General features: G+C 44.2%; 1 protein-coding gene across 3 annotated transcripts in view; it reads right to left on the reverse strand.

The window, feature by feature from the left end:
• The window catches only part of TECPR1 (tectonin beta-propeller repeat containing 1), a 30,185-nt gene that overhangs the window by 10,358 nt on the left and 2,346 nt on the right, over nucleotides 1-17,481 (reverse strand). For 2 of the 3 annotated variants that reach the window (XM_056334152.1, XM_056334154.1), the window contains exons 2-14: nucleotides 11,784-12,016; nucleotides 9,912-10,094; nucleotides 9,273-9,395; nucleotides 8,499-8,624; nucleotides 6,809-6,983; nucleotides 6,612-6,712; nucleotides 5,083-5,184; nucleotides 4,547-4,692; nucleotides 3,168-3,691; nucleotides 2,732-2,877; nucleotides 1,620-1,775; nucleotides 975-1,124; nucleotides 180-337 (exon numbers count right to left, since the gene is read on the reverse strand). In XM_056334152.1, the coding sequence (XP_056190127.1) occupies nucleotides 180-337; nucleotides 975-1,124; nucleotides 1,620-1,775; nucleotides 2,732-2,877; nucleotides 3,168-3,691; nucleotides 4,547-4,692; nucleotides 5,083-5,184; nucleotides 6,612-6,712; nucleotides 6,809-6,983; nucleotides 8,499-8,624; nucleotides 9,273-9,395; nucleotides 9,912-10,094; nucleotides 11,784-12,016 (2,323 nt within the window). Of the gene's footprint in view, nucleotides 1-179; nucleotides 338-974; nucleotides 1,125-1,619; nucleotides 1,776-2,731; nucleotides 2,878-3,167; nucleotides 3,692-4,546; nucleotides 4,693-5,082; nucleotides 5,185-6,611; nucleotides 6,713-6,808; nucleotides 6,984-8,498; nucleotides 8,625-9,272; nucleotides 9,396-9,911; nucleotides 10,095-11,783; nucleotides 12,017-14,870; nucleotides 15,003-17,481 lie in introns of those variants that run through there. The other variant, XM_056334153.1, reaches the window with a different exon arrangement.

Consider the following 17,481-nt stretch of genomic DNA (forward strand, 5'->3'; position numbering starts at 1 on the left):
TTGGCAAATTTCTTCACATGCATTCATGAATATGAAGGCAGCCATTAAGCTTGTCATTGACAGATATCTGCAGGGTACTGTACTCTCCGACAGCCCATCAAAGTCACGGAACTGACATGGAAGACAGACTTTGCTGGGTGGCATCCCATGCAGAAAGAACAGCTTCTGAAACCTCTTACATTTGATCACATGGCATCAGGAGTGGTCCGGCCTCCAGTTCAGGACTTGGCTCACTAACAAAGATGTCTCCTTTACAAGTAACCGACCAAATGGCATGGTGAGAAGGAGGGCCTTGAATCCGTCTGCTTTCACAACAGGACATGTTCAGCAAAGACAGCTACAAAACCAGAAGCAGAGAACCAAAAGCTCCATTTACAGTGAGAAAAAAAATTTCCATATAGAAGCTTCAGTATTATAAAACAAAGTTTTTCTTTTGCATGTTCTTGCAAATCAGCAAAGTGAATTTGCAGCTTTTTCTCAAAGGCACTGGAATTCAGTGTTTTAAAAATTAACACCACAATTGCTGGAACCAACGTGGTTTGCAGTATTTGATCATCATGAAGTATCTTTCAGGTTTTCCATTGCTTCAGCGTATATATGCCTGTTTGCCTACACATAAGGCTCTCTACAACAGTGGCAACAGGTAACAGTTCTACCAATACAGACAAATAGACTAGCTCAATTAAACTCCTACCTCATTTGCAACCTGATCTATATCTGGAGATAAGAAGGGAAGGAAAAACAGTATTGGTTTTACTGTACAAGACTGCAGCATCAGAAAACGTGCGAAATCCAGAGGAGGTAAGAAGCCTCAAGTGCCTCTGAGTAGGTTTGAACGGACTTTTTAAATACCTAAACTGTGAAAATAAATAAGTAGCCTAGATACTGTTAATGTAATGCTGAGGTTTCAGAGACTAGCTTTTATGGTTTATTTCAGATATTGCCCGCTTGAAACGAAAAATCCACAGAATTACCCAGTCATGCATTTCTTGCTCTGTTGCGGCTGCCAGGCGGATTGGCCATCGCTGCTTTGTCTTCTCAGGTGTATAGAGTGCAAAGGAATGTTTGGCTTCATTCAGAACTTCAACTATAATAGTGACTTCATTCAGGAACACATGGATATACTAAGACAAGAGAAAAAAATAATTGCAACTGAAGCAAACTCAGATGTGCCATCCTCAGAGTAAGCATTTTTGCACTTCAGGACTATGAATGAGGCATTCCTGCCAAGGATAGCAAAGAATCAGTTCTTGGCGCAGAAGGGATGGGGCTCAATTCCAGTCCTGCACTACCTCTGATTCCTATTGCCCATATGCATTAACCAAATTCATGAAGACCCTGGCCAGCCAAGCTTGGTCTGTCTTCACAATCAATAACATTTTGAACTTCCAAAAGAATCCTAGTTCATGCAAAGCTGATAGTTTCAGCAATGTGGATGGTTGCTGACTGGTTATTTCTGACACTGTATTAACATAGCTACAGCTTAGAAAAGCTTGGAATTTGCTATTGCACTCAGCTACATTTGAATTGGTTCCCAAAACTCCCTTGAGAAAACTTTTCCCTTTGAAGGTTTTCCTTTGCCAAATGCAACTCTCTCAAGGGTCTGAAGCTGAACACACCTTTTTCTCCTCATGATACATGTAATAGATGAACAGGATGCTGTCACGCATTCCATCGCTCCCAGTGAACTGCTCAAGTGTGACTCGAACATCCATCCATTTATGAGGCTTCCAATTCCTCCACCATTGCAAGGTTCCAGTTTTAACCCAAACTGACTGCAATGCAAACACAAATTTATAGCAGTAAGGAAACCGCATGACTCCCTACCTGTCTGTCAAATAGTATTTTTTGTGACCACAAGAAATGTCTGCTGCAGGTTAGTCTGTACCATATCAGTTAATTCTGACACGGAGTGCACCAGGGTGTTCAGGAAGCTGAAGGCAAAATGGAAACTGACAAAAGTGGATAGAAAGGCGCCAAAATAGTACATGTACAACAGTATTAACATTTTACCTCTGCCAGAATGCAGTAACACAGAGATACTAATTGACTCTAGTGTGCTCCTGTTGTAACACAACTTCTGTTTGGACTTTAAAGGTTTTTGACGTAATCTTTTAAATTTTGATTAAACCTGTGGACTTCAAGTGCTTTTAATCAAATGAATTCCAGATGTCACTTGGCAATTAGCAATGAAGGGACCAAAAATGTGAATGAATCTGAAAAGAACCAAGAGGTCATAACAAAGGGAACATCAAGCAAAAGTGCTGCTGTTTAAGTGCTGCTATTGATGTTTGCATCATTATTTTAGTTATGCAAGTTACATTAATCCCTTAATGTTCACAGAGAGGGAAAGTTCACTTGAGCCACTGCTTCAATTAGGAAGCCTAATTTTGTGGTGGAATAATTCATACAATGTTCCACTGTTGCAAATGTTTCTCTATGGATTTGAGGTTTCAGTGTACTCTAATGCTGACCAATGCTTCATTTGGTCCTACACAAAACTATCAGCTCATGCTTTTAGATAAAGATTGCTGCTCCATGTTTGATAAGCTGCTAGCTTCCCACAGGGAGCTCAGACAGTGATAATCCAGGAAAGCTGTCATAGACAGAAGTAAGGATAAGAATATAAAGGTGACAGTAAGTTCAGATCAATACCTCAGAAATGTATTATGGATGCCCAGTATTGATAGATGTGTGTAGTAGATAAGAGGTAAGTGTCCTCACTGCTTACTTGCTCAATAGCCTGTTCGTAATGCCTAAAATTCTCCAGTTCCCGCTTTGTCCTTTCACTCAGCTGCTGAAAAATCTGCTTTCGCCATGCTGCTGTCTGTGCTGGAGTGATAGACAGAGAGAGAGATTGCACAGAGGACGACAAACCTACAACAGAACCAAAACCAATAAATTCCAGTGAGCTTTGAATACAGTTCTGTGAAAGGTAAAACACGATGCAGCTTTGAACACTGCACTGAATCAACCCAGTCTAATGTAATTTTTCTAATTATTATACTTCAGAATCAATGTATTACAGCCAAACTTTGTAAACTGTGTAGAAATGGAATCTCTAGGTGATTATATAGTCTTGCAAAAAGAACAAACTGACATTTTTCTTAAAGAGCATACTGAACTGTGATTGAGAATTAAGGTCGGTTGTGGTGACTGGATAGTACCTGAGGGCACAGTGAACCATTTCAGCGGGCTGTGCAAATCTACCAGACAGCCTCCCCCAGACACCCAGGCCCACAGTGGGTGCTCATCGGCTCCGTACTGTTCTTCAGCTCCCACCGAGAACATGCCAAGGGAGGACAGGCTGGATGTTTCTGCAAAGGTGCTGATGGAGAGGACTGGTTGCTTTTGGGCCTCCTTCAAGTCAATGTTTGTCCACTGCAGTTCTGCAGAAGGATTTGGGTTTCTAGATTTCTGCATTTCAAAATCAGCTTTCTCATTACTAGTTGAAGCAACAGTGGCTTCTCCCTGATGACAGTCCAGAGGATCCACAGTCAAATTTGTACATACTTCTGCTGCCTGGTGGCCTGTGCTGTTACCACCGCTGCTGGCTGCAGCTCCCAGTGGGGGAGTGTTGGCAAGGTTCACGGGTACACTCGGAAGCTCTGTGTCAGAGGAAGTATCTGCATCACCCTGAATGATCGCGTTCGTTTGGTTCTGAATATCATCAGTAAAGAAACAGCCAGCACTGAAGGACAAATAGATAATTAACTATCACTTAAAGCATTATACATTAGTACAGGCCTTAGGCCACAGGCATACAGAAATCAGCCTAGCATTTCAGCTTGAGGAGAGAAACAGCGGACTTCTTTTTTAAAGGTCAAACTCTATCATCAGGGGAAAGAGTCTAACACAAATCTGGCAGACCAGTGAAACACTGGAAGATATTTCACAGATCTTTTCAAACAATCGGTGGTGTCAGTTGCCTACAACTCTCAGGAAAACACTAAAGCAATGTCACATTTTCTGGATATGAAATAATGAATAGGATTTTTTTAAAACCCATTATTAACTTTATGATTTTTGTCCTAGCTAAAGCGGGCTTCTACTCAGAGCACGCTCTGACTCAAACAAGTAGCTTTTGCAGCACTCCCAGCTTCATTGGCATGTCTTGCACAGCCAAGAGGCCAGCAGTCAGCGGGGAGTTACCAATTTAATCTCTCTAGGAAAGGAAACGTACAGTGACACTCAGGCAAAGGATAATTCCTAAGCAGAGTTGACACTCCTTCATGATATTTCACAGGTAAACTTTTCTCTTGTTAGAGACTAGTTCCAGATAGGGATAGTAAAGCCCAGAGAAACACATTTTATTGCAAGCACGTAGTGAATTCCAAAATGGGAGCTTCAGATTCTACTCCAAGTGCAGCAAGTGCTGCTTATTGTGAATTTTAATGGCAAAAAACACAAATGCTTTTTGGCATATATAATGATTAAAGATGCCTTCCCTGCTCCTCCCTGTCTGTACCATTTGAATATAAAGAAATATCGCAAAGCATTGAAACTCTTGGCGTACAAAGTCTCGAGCAGGTATTTTACTAAGTACCTGAGCAGACTTGTTGAGCTCCCGGTCTGAGATCTGTCACTCTCTCGGCCAGATACAATCGCCTTCCATGTCTTCCCACTGAGCTCACTTGGTGTGACACCTTGACGAAAATAAATTGCTCTGTCATCGCAGCTGATTCCCCAAACCTAGGGAAGGAAAGGGCTTGGTGAAAGAAATGGCACGGAATGCAGGTAGCTACACAAAAGGTGCAGTGGTGGAAAATTCAGCACAAAAATCTGCTGGACACAGCGTTTTCCTTTTGTGTTCCTCCCTAATGCTGATACTCTAGATGCAGTATAAAATTCTGTTCCATCAAGAGAAAACTGTTTGCACCTGAATGTGCCATACGAGACATGCTGACTGTTACCTGCTGGTGAAGAAAGCAGCCATGCATTCCTGCCTAGCAGTTCAAGCACATGGACCTCTTGTTCAGCTGTCTGTACTGGCACTGCTGACAGACCTCGCCACAAGTGAGTACTGCCTGTAGGGTATTCACTGTACATAATGTCCTCACAACGGGTATACAGCTGTCTTACCTGGTTATTTAAGCCTACAGTTACCATCATCATTTCTCCGACCATTTCAATCCAGCTTGTCCCACAAGGATTATGTGAGTTCACTCCTCTTCTAAACCACACCTACAACAACAACAGCAGGAAGACTAAATTTTGCTCTTTCTGCATTAGCAGGCAAACAGCTGGAATTTAGTTTCTTTAGTGGATAAGTCATAATCTCCAATAACGATATGCCACACTGCCTTAAGAAGTCACTTACCTCCTTGGTTCTTTTTCTTTATCAGGTAAAGATATAACAATTCCCTTAATAGTACCCAGAATCTGGTGATAACTACAGCCAGAACAGCCCACAAGGAGACCTTCTGTGACAGTTAGTTTCTCTGCCATTGGAAAAATACTTCTTATTAATACGTGTCGACTGTAGGTTATTTTTGGTCACTCTGAATATGCTTCTACATAGTGTTCTTATGTTCAAACCCCAGAAGCCAGGCTGACGGACAGAACGGTCAAAGGGTTCTTCTCAGTAGTACAGCTCTTGAAATTGTCTCCCCTTAGATTAGTTTTTACCAATCCGAAAGTGCCTGTGGGCTGGCTACCTGGAAAAACTTCCACCTGTATTTAGCATGTAGTCATATAGTGACAAGCAGCTACTTTAGGAGTTGTTGGCTTTATCACAACACAGTGTACTTGACTATCTTGTGGCAGATCTGATGAAAACCATGCTAGCTTATCTACATTTATTATAGTGGTTTTATTTGGCGGATGGAGCAGGCTGGACAAGTCTGTTACTATGGCTCAGTTGACACGTAGTAACTCTTAAACCAGAGTAACTCAATTACTTAAAACTGCTATATATGCACAGAATTCACCTGTGTTTTTGAATTCAGTATGAGGGGATGTGATTGCAACCAGCACAAGAGCATTCTAGTACATTCTTCAAGACTTTCAAGTCTTGCTGTGAGGAGCAGGGAGTTGGACTTGATGATCCTTATAGGTCCCTCCCAACTTGAGATATTCTATGATTCTGAGGTAAAACCCCAGTAAGAAAGTAATCACACATACATGTAACAGATATGCCACTTAATAAATACAAAAAGCTACATTAAAAGGCTGATGAAGAGGGAACAGTTCCAGTAGGAAGATAAACAAATAGGATCATATAGAAAAGTGTAGATGAAAATATTCCCCATACTGGTTTTGATGTAACCTTCAGACCATGTAGAAACAAGACCGAGCAACTAGGAGTGCCTTCAATTTTGATGCTTAATAGCCCTTATTACATCCCCACCCACCTACCCACATCTGTCTGACTTAGGTTTAGAAAATTCCTTCTAAGGGAAAAACTGAAAGTATTCCTTTACTTAAATGCAACTATGTATATCAGAAACAATGGTGCATTCCTGTAACAGCAAGGGGAGGCAGAATTCCCCAAGCCACAGGGATACTAAGTCCAAATTACCAATGTTTCCTAAGAAAGTTACGTGCCTGTTTGAGAAAAGCAGAAGGAAAATGGGAATAAAAAACCAGAATCAGAATATGACACCTCTTACTTTTCTATCCTTTGTAACACACCACACCACATCAACACCCACAGAGACATGCATAATCCCATTTTCAGAGCTTGGAGACTCCACAGTACTCCAGGAAATTCCTGCAAGAAACAAAACCCAGACGGCATTTTAGGTTAGTTTTCTACTAAACACTATAAAAATCAAAGGGGCTTCCAGCTAAATTTAACAAACTTTACCTTGAGGGTTATTCCTATCGATTCCTTCTCTCACAATAGCTTGCCCTTCCCAAAGAGTTGCCCAAAGGAGGTCATACGGTCCACAGCTGATCTGTACAACTTCACCAGGAGTGGTGATTAAGGACCACATGGAACCTTCTGGATTGTGATGGCAGACATTTTCTCTGTACCATACCTAGACAAGTTTAAAAAAAAGCCCAAACAAATAAAACTTAGAAAAATATCACTACAACAATGAAACCATTGACACAGACGTGAAGACAAACTGGGCAGAACAGTCCTCCTTTAACAACAGAAATCTTTTACACAGTGTATGCACTCTGACTTTAAAGGCATTTTTTTTAATGTTGATTATGCAGTTGAAGCTATTTCCTTATATACTAAGGGAGGAGGCTTTTCTACAGATTAGCTTTTGTCGTGGAAGCAGCTCTGGACTGGGTACAGTAACCTATTGCTACAAGTTCTGTGTATATTTCAACATTTAAAAAAACACTTCAGTGTATGTCAGGACATGTTACATAAACCAAGAACGAACAAATATATAAAACAAAAATGTTACTGTTAGGTGACAGCCTGACCTCACTTTCAAACAGAGCTTGCCACAATATGGGTAAAAAATTCCATTCTCTGTGCAGCCTTCAGTGACATCCAGCCCATTTGCTAGTCTTGGTCCTACTGTCTGTAAACTTTTCTATAGATCACGGTCAAAATAGGTCAAAAATAGAAAGCATCCTGTGGTAGTCGTATGAGGACTCTAAAACATGACTGCTGAGTGCTAAATCCTCATTTTTAGAAATACTTTACTTCTCTGGGGACTTTTACTTGGGAAATTAAAGCATTTTATAATGTCAGTCAAGTAAGCCTGTAGAGTTGGGATGCTTGTCACTTACTACTGGGAAGTATGAGGCATAGGGAATTTTACTTTAAACAATTTAAGCAAGAGTGCTTGCCTCTCCAGGCAGTGCCAAGCGTGACAGAAACCTCAGGCTATCTGTTAAAAGTATTACATTCCTCCCTGTGAGACCACAAATTAGAAATTTTCTAGAAACAAAGGAATGTCAGATACATGGTGTAAGGATGAAAGAAGGAAAGTAAGAATCAAATCTTTACAGCACTGAGCAAAAGAGAAGAGACTGACCGTAGGCCTAAAAACAGTAACAACAAAAAGAAAGTTGTATAATTTTCAATAGAAAATAAATGGAAAACATTCCAGAGCTGGATTCCATATTGCCAAGTGAGGTTACCATTTTCTGTTCAGTAAGTCTTAGAAAACCATTTTGTAAACTCTTTCTCGACTCATACCTGACTCATCCCCACGGGGACACGGCACAATGCTTTGCAAGAATCTTTACCAGGTTTTAAGGCTTCTTCTTTGTCACCTGTGCCAGTCATCATTCTGGGCATTTTTCAGGATATAAGATGCTACTCAGCCCAAGTCGTTAAGATTCACCTGTTTATAGAGGTTTAAGGCTTCCATAAAACAGCAACCCTGTAAGATACTAAGCCTTGCCATTTCCAACACAGGTTGTTACACAACGTAGTCCCAAAGCAGCTTTTACACCTACTGCCAGACACACAAGCAGCGTATTTTCTTAAGGACAGGACACTACCAAACCTGCCTTGATTTAAAAGCATTGAACCCCTTTTCAGTAGTAATCTACATTAGAAAACTTAGGGAACATGCACATACCCTTCCTTGTAAAGAAACCGCCCATACTGATAAACGGCCAAGAGGCTCATCGGTGATCTCCCATCCTCCAACCGAGATATCATTGAAAGGGTCTGGCAACTGATCTGGATCATCACGGGATACAATCTGAAGCAAAGCAAAGCAAGACTGAGAAGAGGAGACACTGCAAACAGACAGGTGATTCGGCTGGTGGCCTAACTTGTTTCTTGCAGACTGGTTAAGGTATTGCTCACTAAAGCAGTGAGCATGGAAAGTCTTCCTCTCATTCAAGGCTGCTCTATGCAGAGAGAGGGGAAGCGCTGCCAATGCAGCACGAAGAAGTCTGTGTTTCATCCCCTAACTAAAGGGGACTTTTACTCACAGAACTGCGCATACAGACGTTCTTTGAATGGGAAAGCTGGAACAACAGTTTTTTAAAGAACAGTTATTCATACAGATAAAGGACACAGCTGGTGAATGATGCTAGACAGGTGCCACCTTGAAGGACAGTGTTTTGTCAAACAACCAAAGGAGGTTAAAAAGTTGATTTGAAATTTGCAAAGGAGCAAATCTGCAAAGCATCCACCTCCAACTGCATTCCCATGAGATTTGGCACCTTATTACCACAGGTTTCTATGAAAAATCCCAGCCTTCCATTTATGCTTACAAGAATTACAAGTTTGAAGTCAAGGAATCCAGGTCCAGCCTACAGAGCGGTGATAAAAGGCAAACTTCCCTGCACTTATAACTATTTCAGAAGATCAGTTTATTTTATATTTAAAAGAAATCCAGAACCTTCGCCCAAATGTCCCGTGATTTGTATCTCCTGTATCTGATCCACCTCCTGCGTCTGACACAAGAATTCCATTTCTTATCCTTTGTGTAGGTGCTGGGGAAGTCTATGGCGTAAGTCCAGCCCTGCAAACAGAGGTTTTCTTGTATGAAAATCAGGGCCAAGGAAAGCTTGAAATTGTAACTTGGAGCAATTCTGCACAACTCACTCCTACAAATACAGTGCAAGTTACTGTGCATGTCTCAACAGCCCTGATTAACAGATCAGCTAATTCCACAAATGATTTTTGCATCATATCCAAATTCTTCTGCATGATATACACAGAGCAAACAAGACACAGTAAAGCATTTTACTTTCTTTATAGTGAAGCTCTTGAATAACAATGGCATCCAGTTGCCAGCATTTCATGGCCTGATAAAAAGAAAAAAGCTTCTATAGAAGCTCCTATAGACTTCAAAAGCCTTCAAAGAAGATCCTTCCTTGTGTTGTATTATAGTTGAGCTATTGCCCAGAAAAGAAGTAGCTATAAAAAGTTAAGTGCCTTTTATTTTTACAGACCTTTTATACTTCTATAAAAGTGTCTTTTATTTTACAGATTAAGGATTCCCAGAATAGATCTCTTTTTGGTATTGTTCACCTACCCCTTTCTCTGTTGGTTCCCCTCCAATATTTTCATCCACATACCAGTCAGACTCCCACTCCCAGTGTGGTGAAGGCAGCGTGAAACTATCAAGCTGCTGATGTTTTAGCCCGCTCACATCACTCCATTGCCAGCGGTCACTGGGGAGTAATTTCTCACAAAAGCCACCAACTGGATTCCAGCGCTGCCAGAAATAGTAAATAAAATATTTTATTGGAGATCACATCATCTCACTGGACATCTACAGGGAGACATAAATGATATATCTCTTATTTTCTGCAGTAGAAGGGAAATAAATTCCTGAGGTGAACAAGAAAGTGTTCACACTGTAAGCTCCTGCCTAACATAGTCATTGGAGGAAGCTTTTTTAACTATCAAAGAAGGGCTGACTACACAGCTAGTCCCAACCAAGTCATTTTCAGCTACATAAATAGGAACGTCTGATGATATACTTTACTACTAACAGTACTTTTTCTTTGGTGATGTATGGCACCATGATACTCCAGCATTAGGATAACGCTGTATAGACGGCCTGGGATCCCTAATCTGCTCCCCATGAGAAAGATTATTAGTATCTTGCCTGCGCTACAAAAATAGCATAGCTTCTGTGCCAGAAATTATGTCAAGATAACTGTATCAGTAAATCTTCCCTGTATCTTACGCTATACCAAGAGAGGGTTTTTTTCCAACTCTGGCTTTAATCAGTTACAGAACAAATAACTTACTAGGGTTTTTGCCAATGCAGCTGTGATTTTTCTCTCTGCCCCCCCTCCCCCCCTTACCTACTACAGAAATACTGGCAAAGTGTGTCATATATTACCGTCTTACATTTTAGGGCACATGGAAAATCAGTGGTTCAAAATCCTTTTACAATTCTATGCAAAATATTATGTACTTCTACTAGGAATCTGCCTAAATTGCTTTGCACATTATCTGTAAACTATTTGAGTTTAATTTTGTTGTTGTTAGATCTTGCAGAATGTTCCCTTTTGAGCTTTCTAGTATTTTGTTTTCCATTTTTTCATAGCCTAGAACAAACAAAACAGAAGTTTTAAACTAACAAACAAAATCTAAAGTTTTGCATTTTTAAAGAACATGCTTCACACAACAAAAGGAACATTCTTAAATGGCTGGAAAGTTATATCAATGGTAAATAATGTATAAAATGAATTTGTTGTATTTTTACCCATGCAGATAAGTTAATGTCTTTTCTCAACTTGTATTTAGCCCATTAGAAATCAGAGAAATGTGCTCAAGAAAATAATTTTTTGCTCTCAAATAACTTCTAGTTAACTTAAAGTCAAAATAGATACATTTCATTTTAAATAGTATTTTAAAGACATTCTTTGGAAGTATGTCACATAGGAAGGCTCATCTTAACACTTTAATGCAGAAAAGCTGGAAACATTGCACTTCAATGGAAAGTTATGTCTTTATTGGAGAAGTTTTCGAAACACTAAAAACCAGCATTTTCTTAGGAATAATTTATTTCTAATAATGTAGCTTTGCTGCCTGGAAGTTACGCTGGATGTGTATTTGTCACTAAGGAAACTAAAACATCAGGTGAAAATGGTGAATGTTCCAGTCTGAAGTGCCTTGCATAACACAGGCCGTAGCACACACTGGTGTCACTTTTGGTAAGAGCAGGGAAGCATAACCTTCCTTTGGGAATCAAAATATTAAAAGAATAACCTGCTATTTGGCACATGTACACTCTTCAGGAACATCAGGTGAAAAATGAAAACAAATGAAACCAACCTTCCTGTGAGAAAAACATGCAGAGACAGCTGATGTACGGATTTACTGACAAATTTACAGATTTACATTTCTGACACATGTGGCAGTGTACAGAGGTACCCAAAACACATCATACCTGATTCTCATAGGTTTCTTCCTGGTATCTAATAGGAACATCGCCCGAGAACACGTAGGTGTATACTTGATGATCACAGGCTATTCCCCAGCAGCACTGTTTGACAGCAGAGACCCGTTTGAATTCCAGCTGTGTGTCCTTACAGAGCTCCCAGTACTGGCCAACAGTAGACAGCGTGTAAACCCTCCCAAAAATGTCAACAGCCCACAAAAGGGAACTGGGCATGGCCATGTCTGAAAGGCAAAATGGAGGTATTAATGGAAATGACAGTTTTAAAAAATGGATCTTGAGCCTACTGTAGATCAGTCCGGCTCCGAGACATCATCAGTCAAATTAAATAAAGATGTAAAGAATTATCTTTTAAAAAGAGCCCATGCAAAGCTAGCAGATCTCTTTCAGTCAGAGCCGTGCATTTACACCTCTGAAAAGCCACATCAGAGACCTTGCTACTGGCACACGATTGTCCATCCTGCAAGAGCTCACATCAATAGGACACCTTTGGCAGGCGTCAACACTGAACTGAAACAAAGCAGCACAGAGCATTTTATAGCAGAAGGCTTCACTCTCAAGAGCTGGTAATGCTGGTGGTGCTGCACACACTGCTCATCTCAGCCCACAAAGCCATGACATCTTACGACATGTCCTTCCCAGCCTCCTCTTGGTGTGTGCCAGCATAGCTACACAGGTTCAAGGAAAAGACGTGAAAGGGAGCTTCTCCGCAAGCACACATCTAGTTTCAATCCATGGACATATTACCTACTGTTGCCAGGATACCTCTTTCCAGATCTTTAGGATCTGATCTTTATTTAATATACATAGGTGTGAATTTAAGTGTACATAGAGCATGATTTGACAGCAGACACCTGGTTGAGTTCCATTCCAGTTTTATCACTTAATAACCTGCTACATGCTGGGCACCGCAGCCCTACCCTTCACAGAAGGGTCAGCATTTTATGTGAGGTAGGTGTACACCAGTCCTTTCAGAAATCAGGAAAGGTCAGAGTATTTCTGCCACTTGGCCTTCTGGGTGCCGTTAAACTGAATAAATTTCAGTTATTCTGTATGTCTGACAGTCAGAACTACTGATGAGTATTTTGAACTTTGCCTCCTGTTCTATTAACTATGTGGTGGGGGACCAGGAGGGAAAAAGCAGGAAAAAGGACTCGGATCTAACACCATGAAAGAAAAGAGGAATCCTTGCCCGGATTCAGCATGGAACACTGCTCCTTTGCAGCCAAAACAGCAACTGTGATTTCAACACAAGAGCCTCAGGAGACTTGGCTGCCTGCTTTCTGACCGACAGTAGGCGGGGGTACAGAGGGACCGACTTGAATGGTGTATTTGAATGGTGGAGGTGAAACTGCCGAGGATCTGGAAACAGCCAGGCCAGTGCCAAAGAACAGCACAGCAGTCACATGGGATCCCAGGGAGGATGTTTCAGAATTCTCTGCTGCTGCTGACAAGTACCTAAAAACCTGGATCCACCAGATGAGTAACAGGCAACAGTGAGAAGAAAATTTATAGTGGCAGAGAACAAGCGAGGCCAGGGGAAGCTCACAAGCAAAATTCTCCTATTAGCTGTGACAGCATAAATATGATGAATCCTCTAGTTTTGACTTCCCCCCCCCCCCATTGCTGGGAGTACGAAGGCAGGTATTGCTGCCTTGGTCCGCTCTTACACAAGCCATTTATCTTCTTTATATCCTTCTTTATATCCTGCCTTTCTATGTTAGGATAGTACAGAAGGACATAATACAGAAAACACGGAATGGAACAAAGCGAAGATGAGGTAAAAATTATAAGGTGTGTACCACTGGGAAAATAAAGGCCACGAAAACAAGCCTTTCAGTATTAGCACTTAAAATTCTGCAAAACAGTCTTTCTTAAGCAACCAGAATGCCAGTGAGTCTGGAGTAAAGGAAGCATTATGGATAAAGCAATGAAGATAGCTACCTGGGCAGATAATAAAGCAATGCTCAGGTGTGTTAAAGGTGGGCAAATATACAAATGAAGGCCGGTTCCTGAAAAGTACCTGGAACAGTTCAGAAAAAGGTAGCCAAAGCTCCAAAGATTATGAAGTTAGGAAAAACAGAGATGGGACAGAATTAAAATAATCCAGACAGATGCAACTGGATTAAAGTACTCAAGGCAGCCAAGATAAGTGAGATTCTGCATATTCTTCTGAACTTTTGAGATGGACTGTTTGGAGATACGTGCGAAAATCCCAAATATATCTGGGATTATAAACTACTGGTAAGCCTTCAGTTTGGGCCCCTTTGTGCAGGTTGCGCTGTAGAAGATGAAGACAGGTGTTGCTTGATTTTGAAGGATGCTCAGCACTGCGGCTCACAAGCATTTGGGCGGATGCAGAAATTGCCTGGTGTCCTCAGGGGGCCGGGAAGCATCTGCTCCGGCCCTGCTAAGTTCCTCCCCGTCCTTCAGCTCGGCCAGGTCAGTTCTGATACAACTAAACCTGTTTCACTGAAGGTACGTTGTGGGGACTCCCGGCTGCCTGGCGCAACACCCCCCGCCGCGCAGCTCAGCACTCCGACGCCCTGCACACGATAAAGGTAACCAGGCCTCCCAGGAGAGGGGCCGTGCCCTGTCCCCAGGCCGTGGGGGGCCGGGCCCCCCCGCCCCCGCTGTACCGGCGGGGCCCGCACACCTGCCCGGGCCCCAGACCGCGCCGGCGCTCGCTGCCGCCGCTCCGCGCCCCGGCGTTAAGCCCCAAGATCGGCTTAACGGCGCGGCGGAGCCGGCCCTGGGCAGCGCGACATGGCGGCCGGTCAGGGCGCCCGCGCCCCGCGGAGGGGGCGGACGGCTGCGGGCCCGGGGTCTCCGGCGGCGGCGCCGCCCCGCCGCCCGAAAGCGCCTCCCGCAGCGCCCCGCACGCCTTCCCGGGGGGCTGCGCTGAGCCGCCGGCACCTGCCGCGGCGCCGCTCGCCTCGCACGCCGGCACGGGAGCCCCCGGGAAGGGCGGCGGCCCGATCTCCAGCCGCGCCCCGTTGCCCCGCCCCGCTGCCGGCGGCGGGAGGGCTGGCAGCGAGCGGCCCGGCCCGGGCTCGGCCCCCCGGGGTCGCCCCTCACCTGCCTCGCGCCGGCCGCGCCTCTCCCCGCCGCCGCCGCCGCTCCCGGCGGAAGGAGCCCCCGCGCCGCGCTCCGCCAGAGCGGCACCGCAGCACCGCGGAGGCGGCGGGCGGCGGAGAGCGCCCCGCCCCCACTGGCTACGCCGCCACCATTGGGCGAGGGGGCGCCGCGGCGGCCGCGTCACAGCGCGCGGGACGGGGGGCGGCACCGCGCCGTGCGGGAGAGCGGAGGGAGCGGCGGGGCAGGGCCGGGCCGGGCCGGGCCGGGGGGGCGCGGCGGGGCCGCCCGGGGGAGCGGCGCGGGGGTGGCCCGGGCTCCGCGGGGGAGCGGCCGTGGGGGCGGCGGGCGGCTCGTCCGGGGGAGCGGCAGCGGGGGCGGCCCGGCCTCCGCGGGGGAGCGGTGCGGGAGCGGCGCCGCCAGGGCCCCTGGCCTCGGGGAAGCGCCGGGGCCGGCTTCGGCTGGAAACGCCAGGGCTAGAGGCTGCTGCAGGCAGAGCGCCCCCGGCGGGCCGGTCACTGCAGCCGCAGCTAGGAGAAGCAGCCTTTGCCCGCAATTAGCGTTTACTCTTGATGCATCAGTAAATGCCTTGCCTGAGGTGTGAGGAGGGAGGTGGCTTTTACTGCCACGGCTTGTAGCAGTGTAGTAGTAGCATAGTAGCGGGCCTTGCCAGAAGGGCTCCGGAGGAGCTGCTTAACATCTGTTGCAGGACACCATGCACCTGCCCTGCTGCAAAATGGTAAACTCCCTTTGGAAGCACTTGCCTATAAACCTCAGGTTTTGCCATCACATTCCAGTTTGTTCTGAAGTGAGTCAGAAAACCTAACAAGGTAGGCAAGAACTTCCATGCCTGTCTATTCAAATAACCAAACGTGAAAGAGTTCTGCAAACAACAAGTATCTTGGATCTCTGTGTATCTCAAAGGCATGGTAGAGGAGGGTGGAGAAGCATTCGTCTTGCGTTTCAGGCAGTTTTCAAAGGGAACTGGCAGATCCATTGTGAATCCAGCCTTAGGAGTTTCTAGTTGCTGGTTAAAGAGAATACGTCAGCCTTGCTCTTATTCTGTGGCCTGTAGGTTCAGCTGGTTTCAATGGGCAGAGGGTTGTGGTTCGGAGGGTTGATGGTGCACATTAAATTCTTTAGAGTGATGCCTGCATGAGGCGAAACCATCCTGTTTGGGTTGTTTCCTTCTAAGCCCCAGGGACACTTGACTCGCGCTGCTGTGATTTGGCCCCTTGCACAGATTGGTGCATACTTCAACACAGCATTTCTGCATCCCAGTAGCGTTTTGATGATTTGATCATTGTAGCATTATAAAGACCAAGTACTCTTGGGATCCTAGGAAATTAATTTTGCAAGATTTGTAGTGGTTGTGACTGACACATTTAATGTGTATTCAATCCAGTTGCCATTTTAAGCAGGTGGAAACAAGACTTTTGTTGTTTTCCATGGGAACCGGATTGCAGAATAATTTAAGGATCATTTTCTGGGATGTTCTCAGTTTGGATTTTGAACCACAGTCCTGTAACCTTACAGGATGGCAGTGTGAATGATAAGATTATGCAAGGAGTTTGCACAAGTCATTTACAACCAGTACAGTTCTTTTCATGCTTATTTTAAAAAGGACCTTACCTGTGAAACCAAATGAACATTTTTCCATAGCACTGGCAGCACATAACTTTTTTGCGGTTGGTGGCTCTGCTACATCTGTAATTTGATGTAAAAGTTAGGAATAAATTGATGTCTTATGGAAACTTTTGCTCATTTTGGGTGTCTGATGCTGAGCCCTGTTCAGCTGCTGTTGTTGCAACAGAGATTTCCATTCTATAAGGAGCTAACAAGAGAAAGGTTTTGCAAAATCAAACAGCCAAATGTAAACCGATTTTCATTTTGCCATTGATTTGAACGGGGAATTTGCTTTATAATCCTGGGGCACTGGGTTGATGTGAACCTCGCCTCTAGGCTGTGGCCTGCGAAGGGTGCACCCCGGGTTGTCCCTGAACTGGGCTCTGAGGCCTTGTGAAAGAGAAAGAAAACATCCAGGTATCCTTTCCTACTTCTGTCCTTCAGGGTTATGGTTACTGCGTGACTTGGGAGGAAGGAGTTACCATCAGCGAACCAGGTCTCGCTCAGTTACAGTTGCTAGCCCTTGCTGGCTGGGAGATTTCCCTCAGTTTTGCCCATAATTGTAGCTGTCTAAATACAACCTGCAGCATACCACAGCAAAGCCATGGTTTGTGTGGAACATGCAGTTAGGGGAGGTCTTACCCCTGTGACTAGGACACATCCCTGACCTCGGTAAGGCTAGAGCGCTCCAAAATTAACTTTGTGACCCTTTAAATCTGTTGTTATTATGAAAAACTTTGCTCTGTCCAAAGCATAGTCAAGATGCTTTAAGTCCTGTCTCACTATTTTGCAGCCGTTGTCCTAATGCAGTGGGAGACAGTTCGTACAGGTAGCTTCCCTACTGTCTGCACTGTCCCAAATCTCGCTTCTTTAAAAGGGGGATTTTTCCTGTCACTTGACATTCGTTTTAGGGAAGTATCTTTCCCCTAATAAGGAAGTACTGCATTGCTTTAAGATTTGTGCTTTTAAGATTTTTCTTTCAAAACCC

Source organism: Falco biarmicus, chromosome 4, assembly GCF_023638135.1.
Source record: "Falco biarmicus isolate bFalBia1 chromosome 4, bFalBia1.pri, whole genome shotgun sequence".
In the NCBI taxonomy this organism is placed as follows: Eukaryota; Metazoa; Chordata; class Aves; order Falconiformes; family Falconidae; genus Falco; species Falco biarmicus.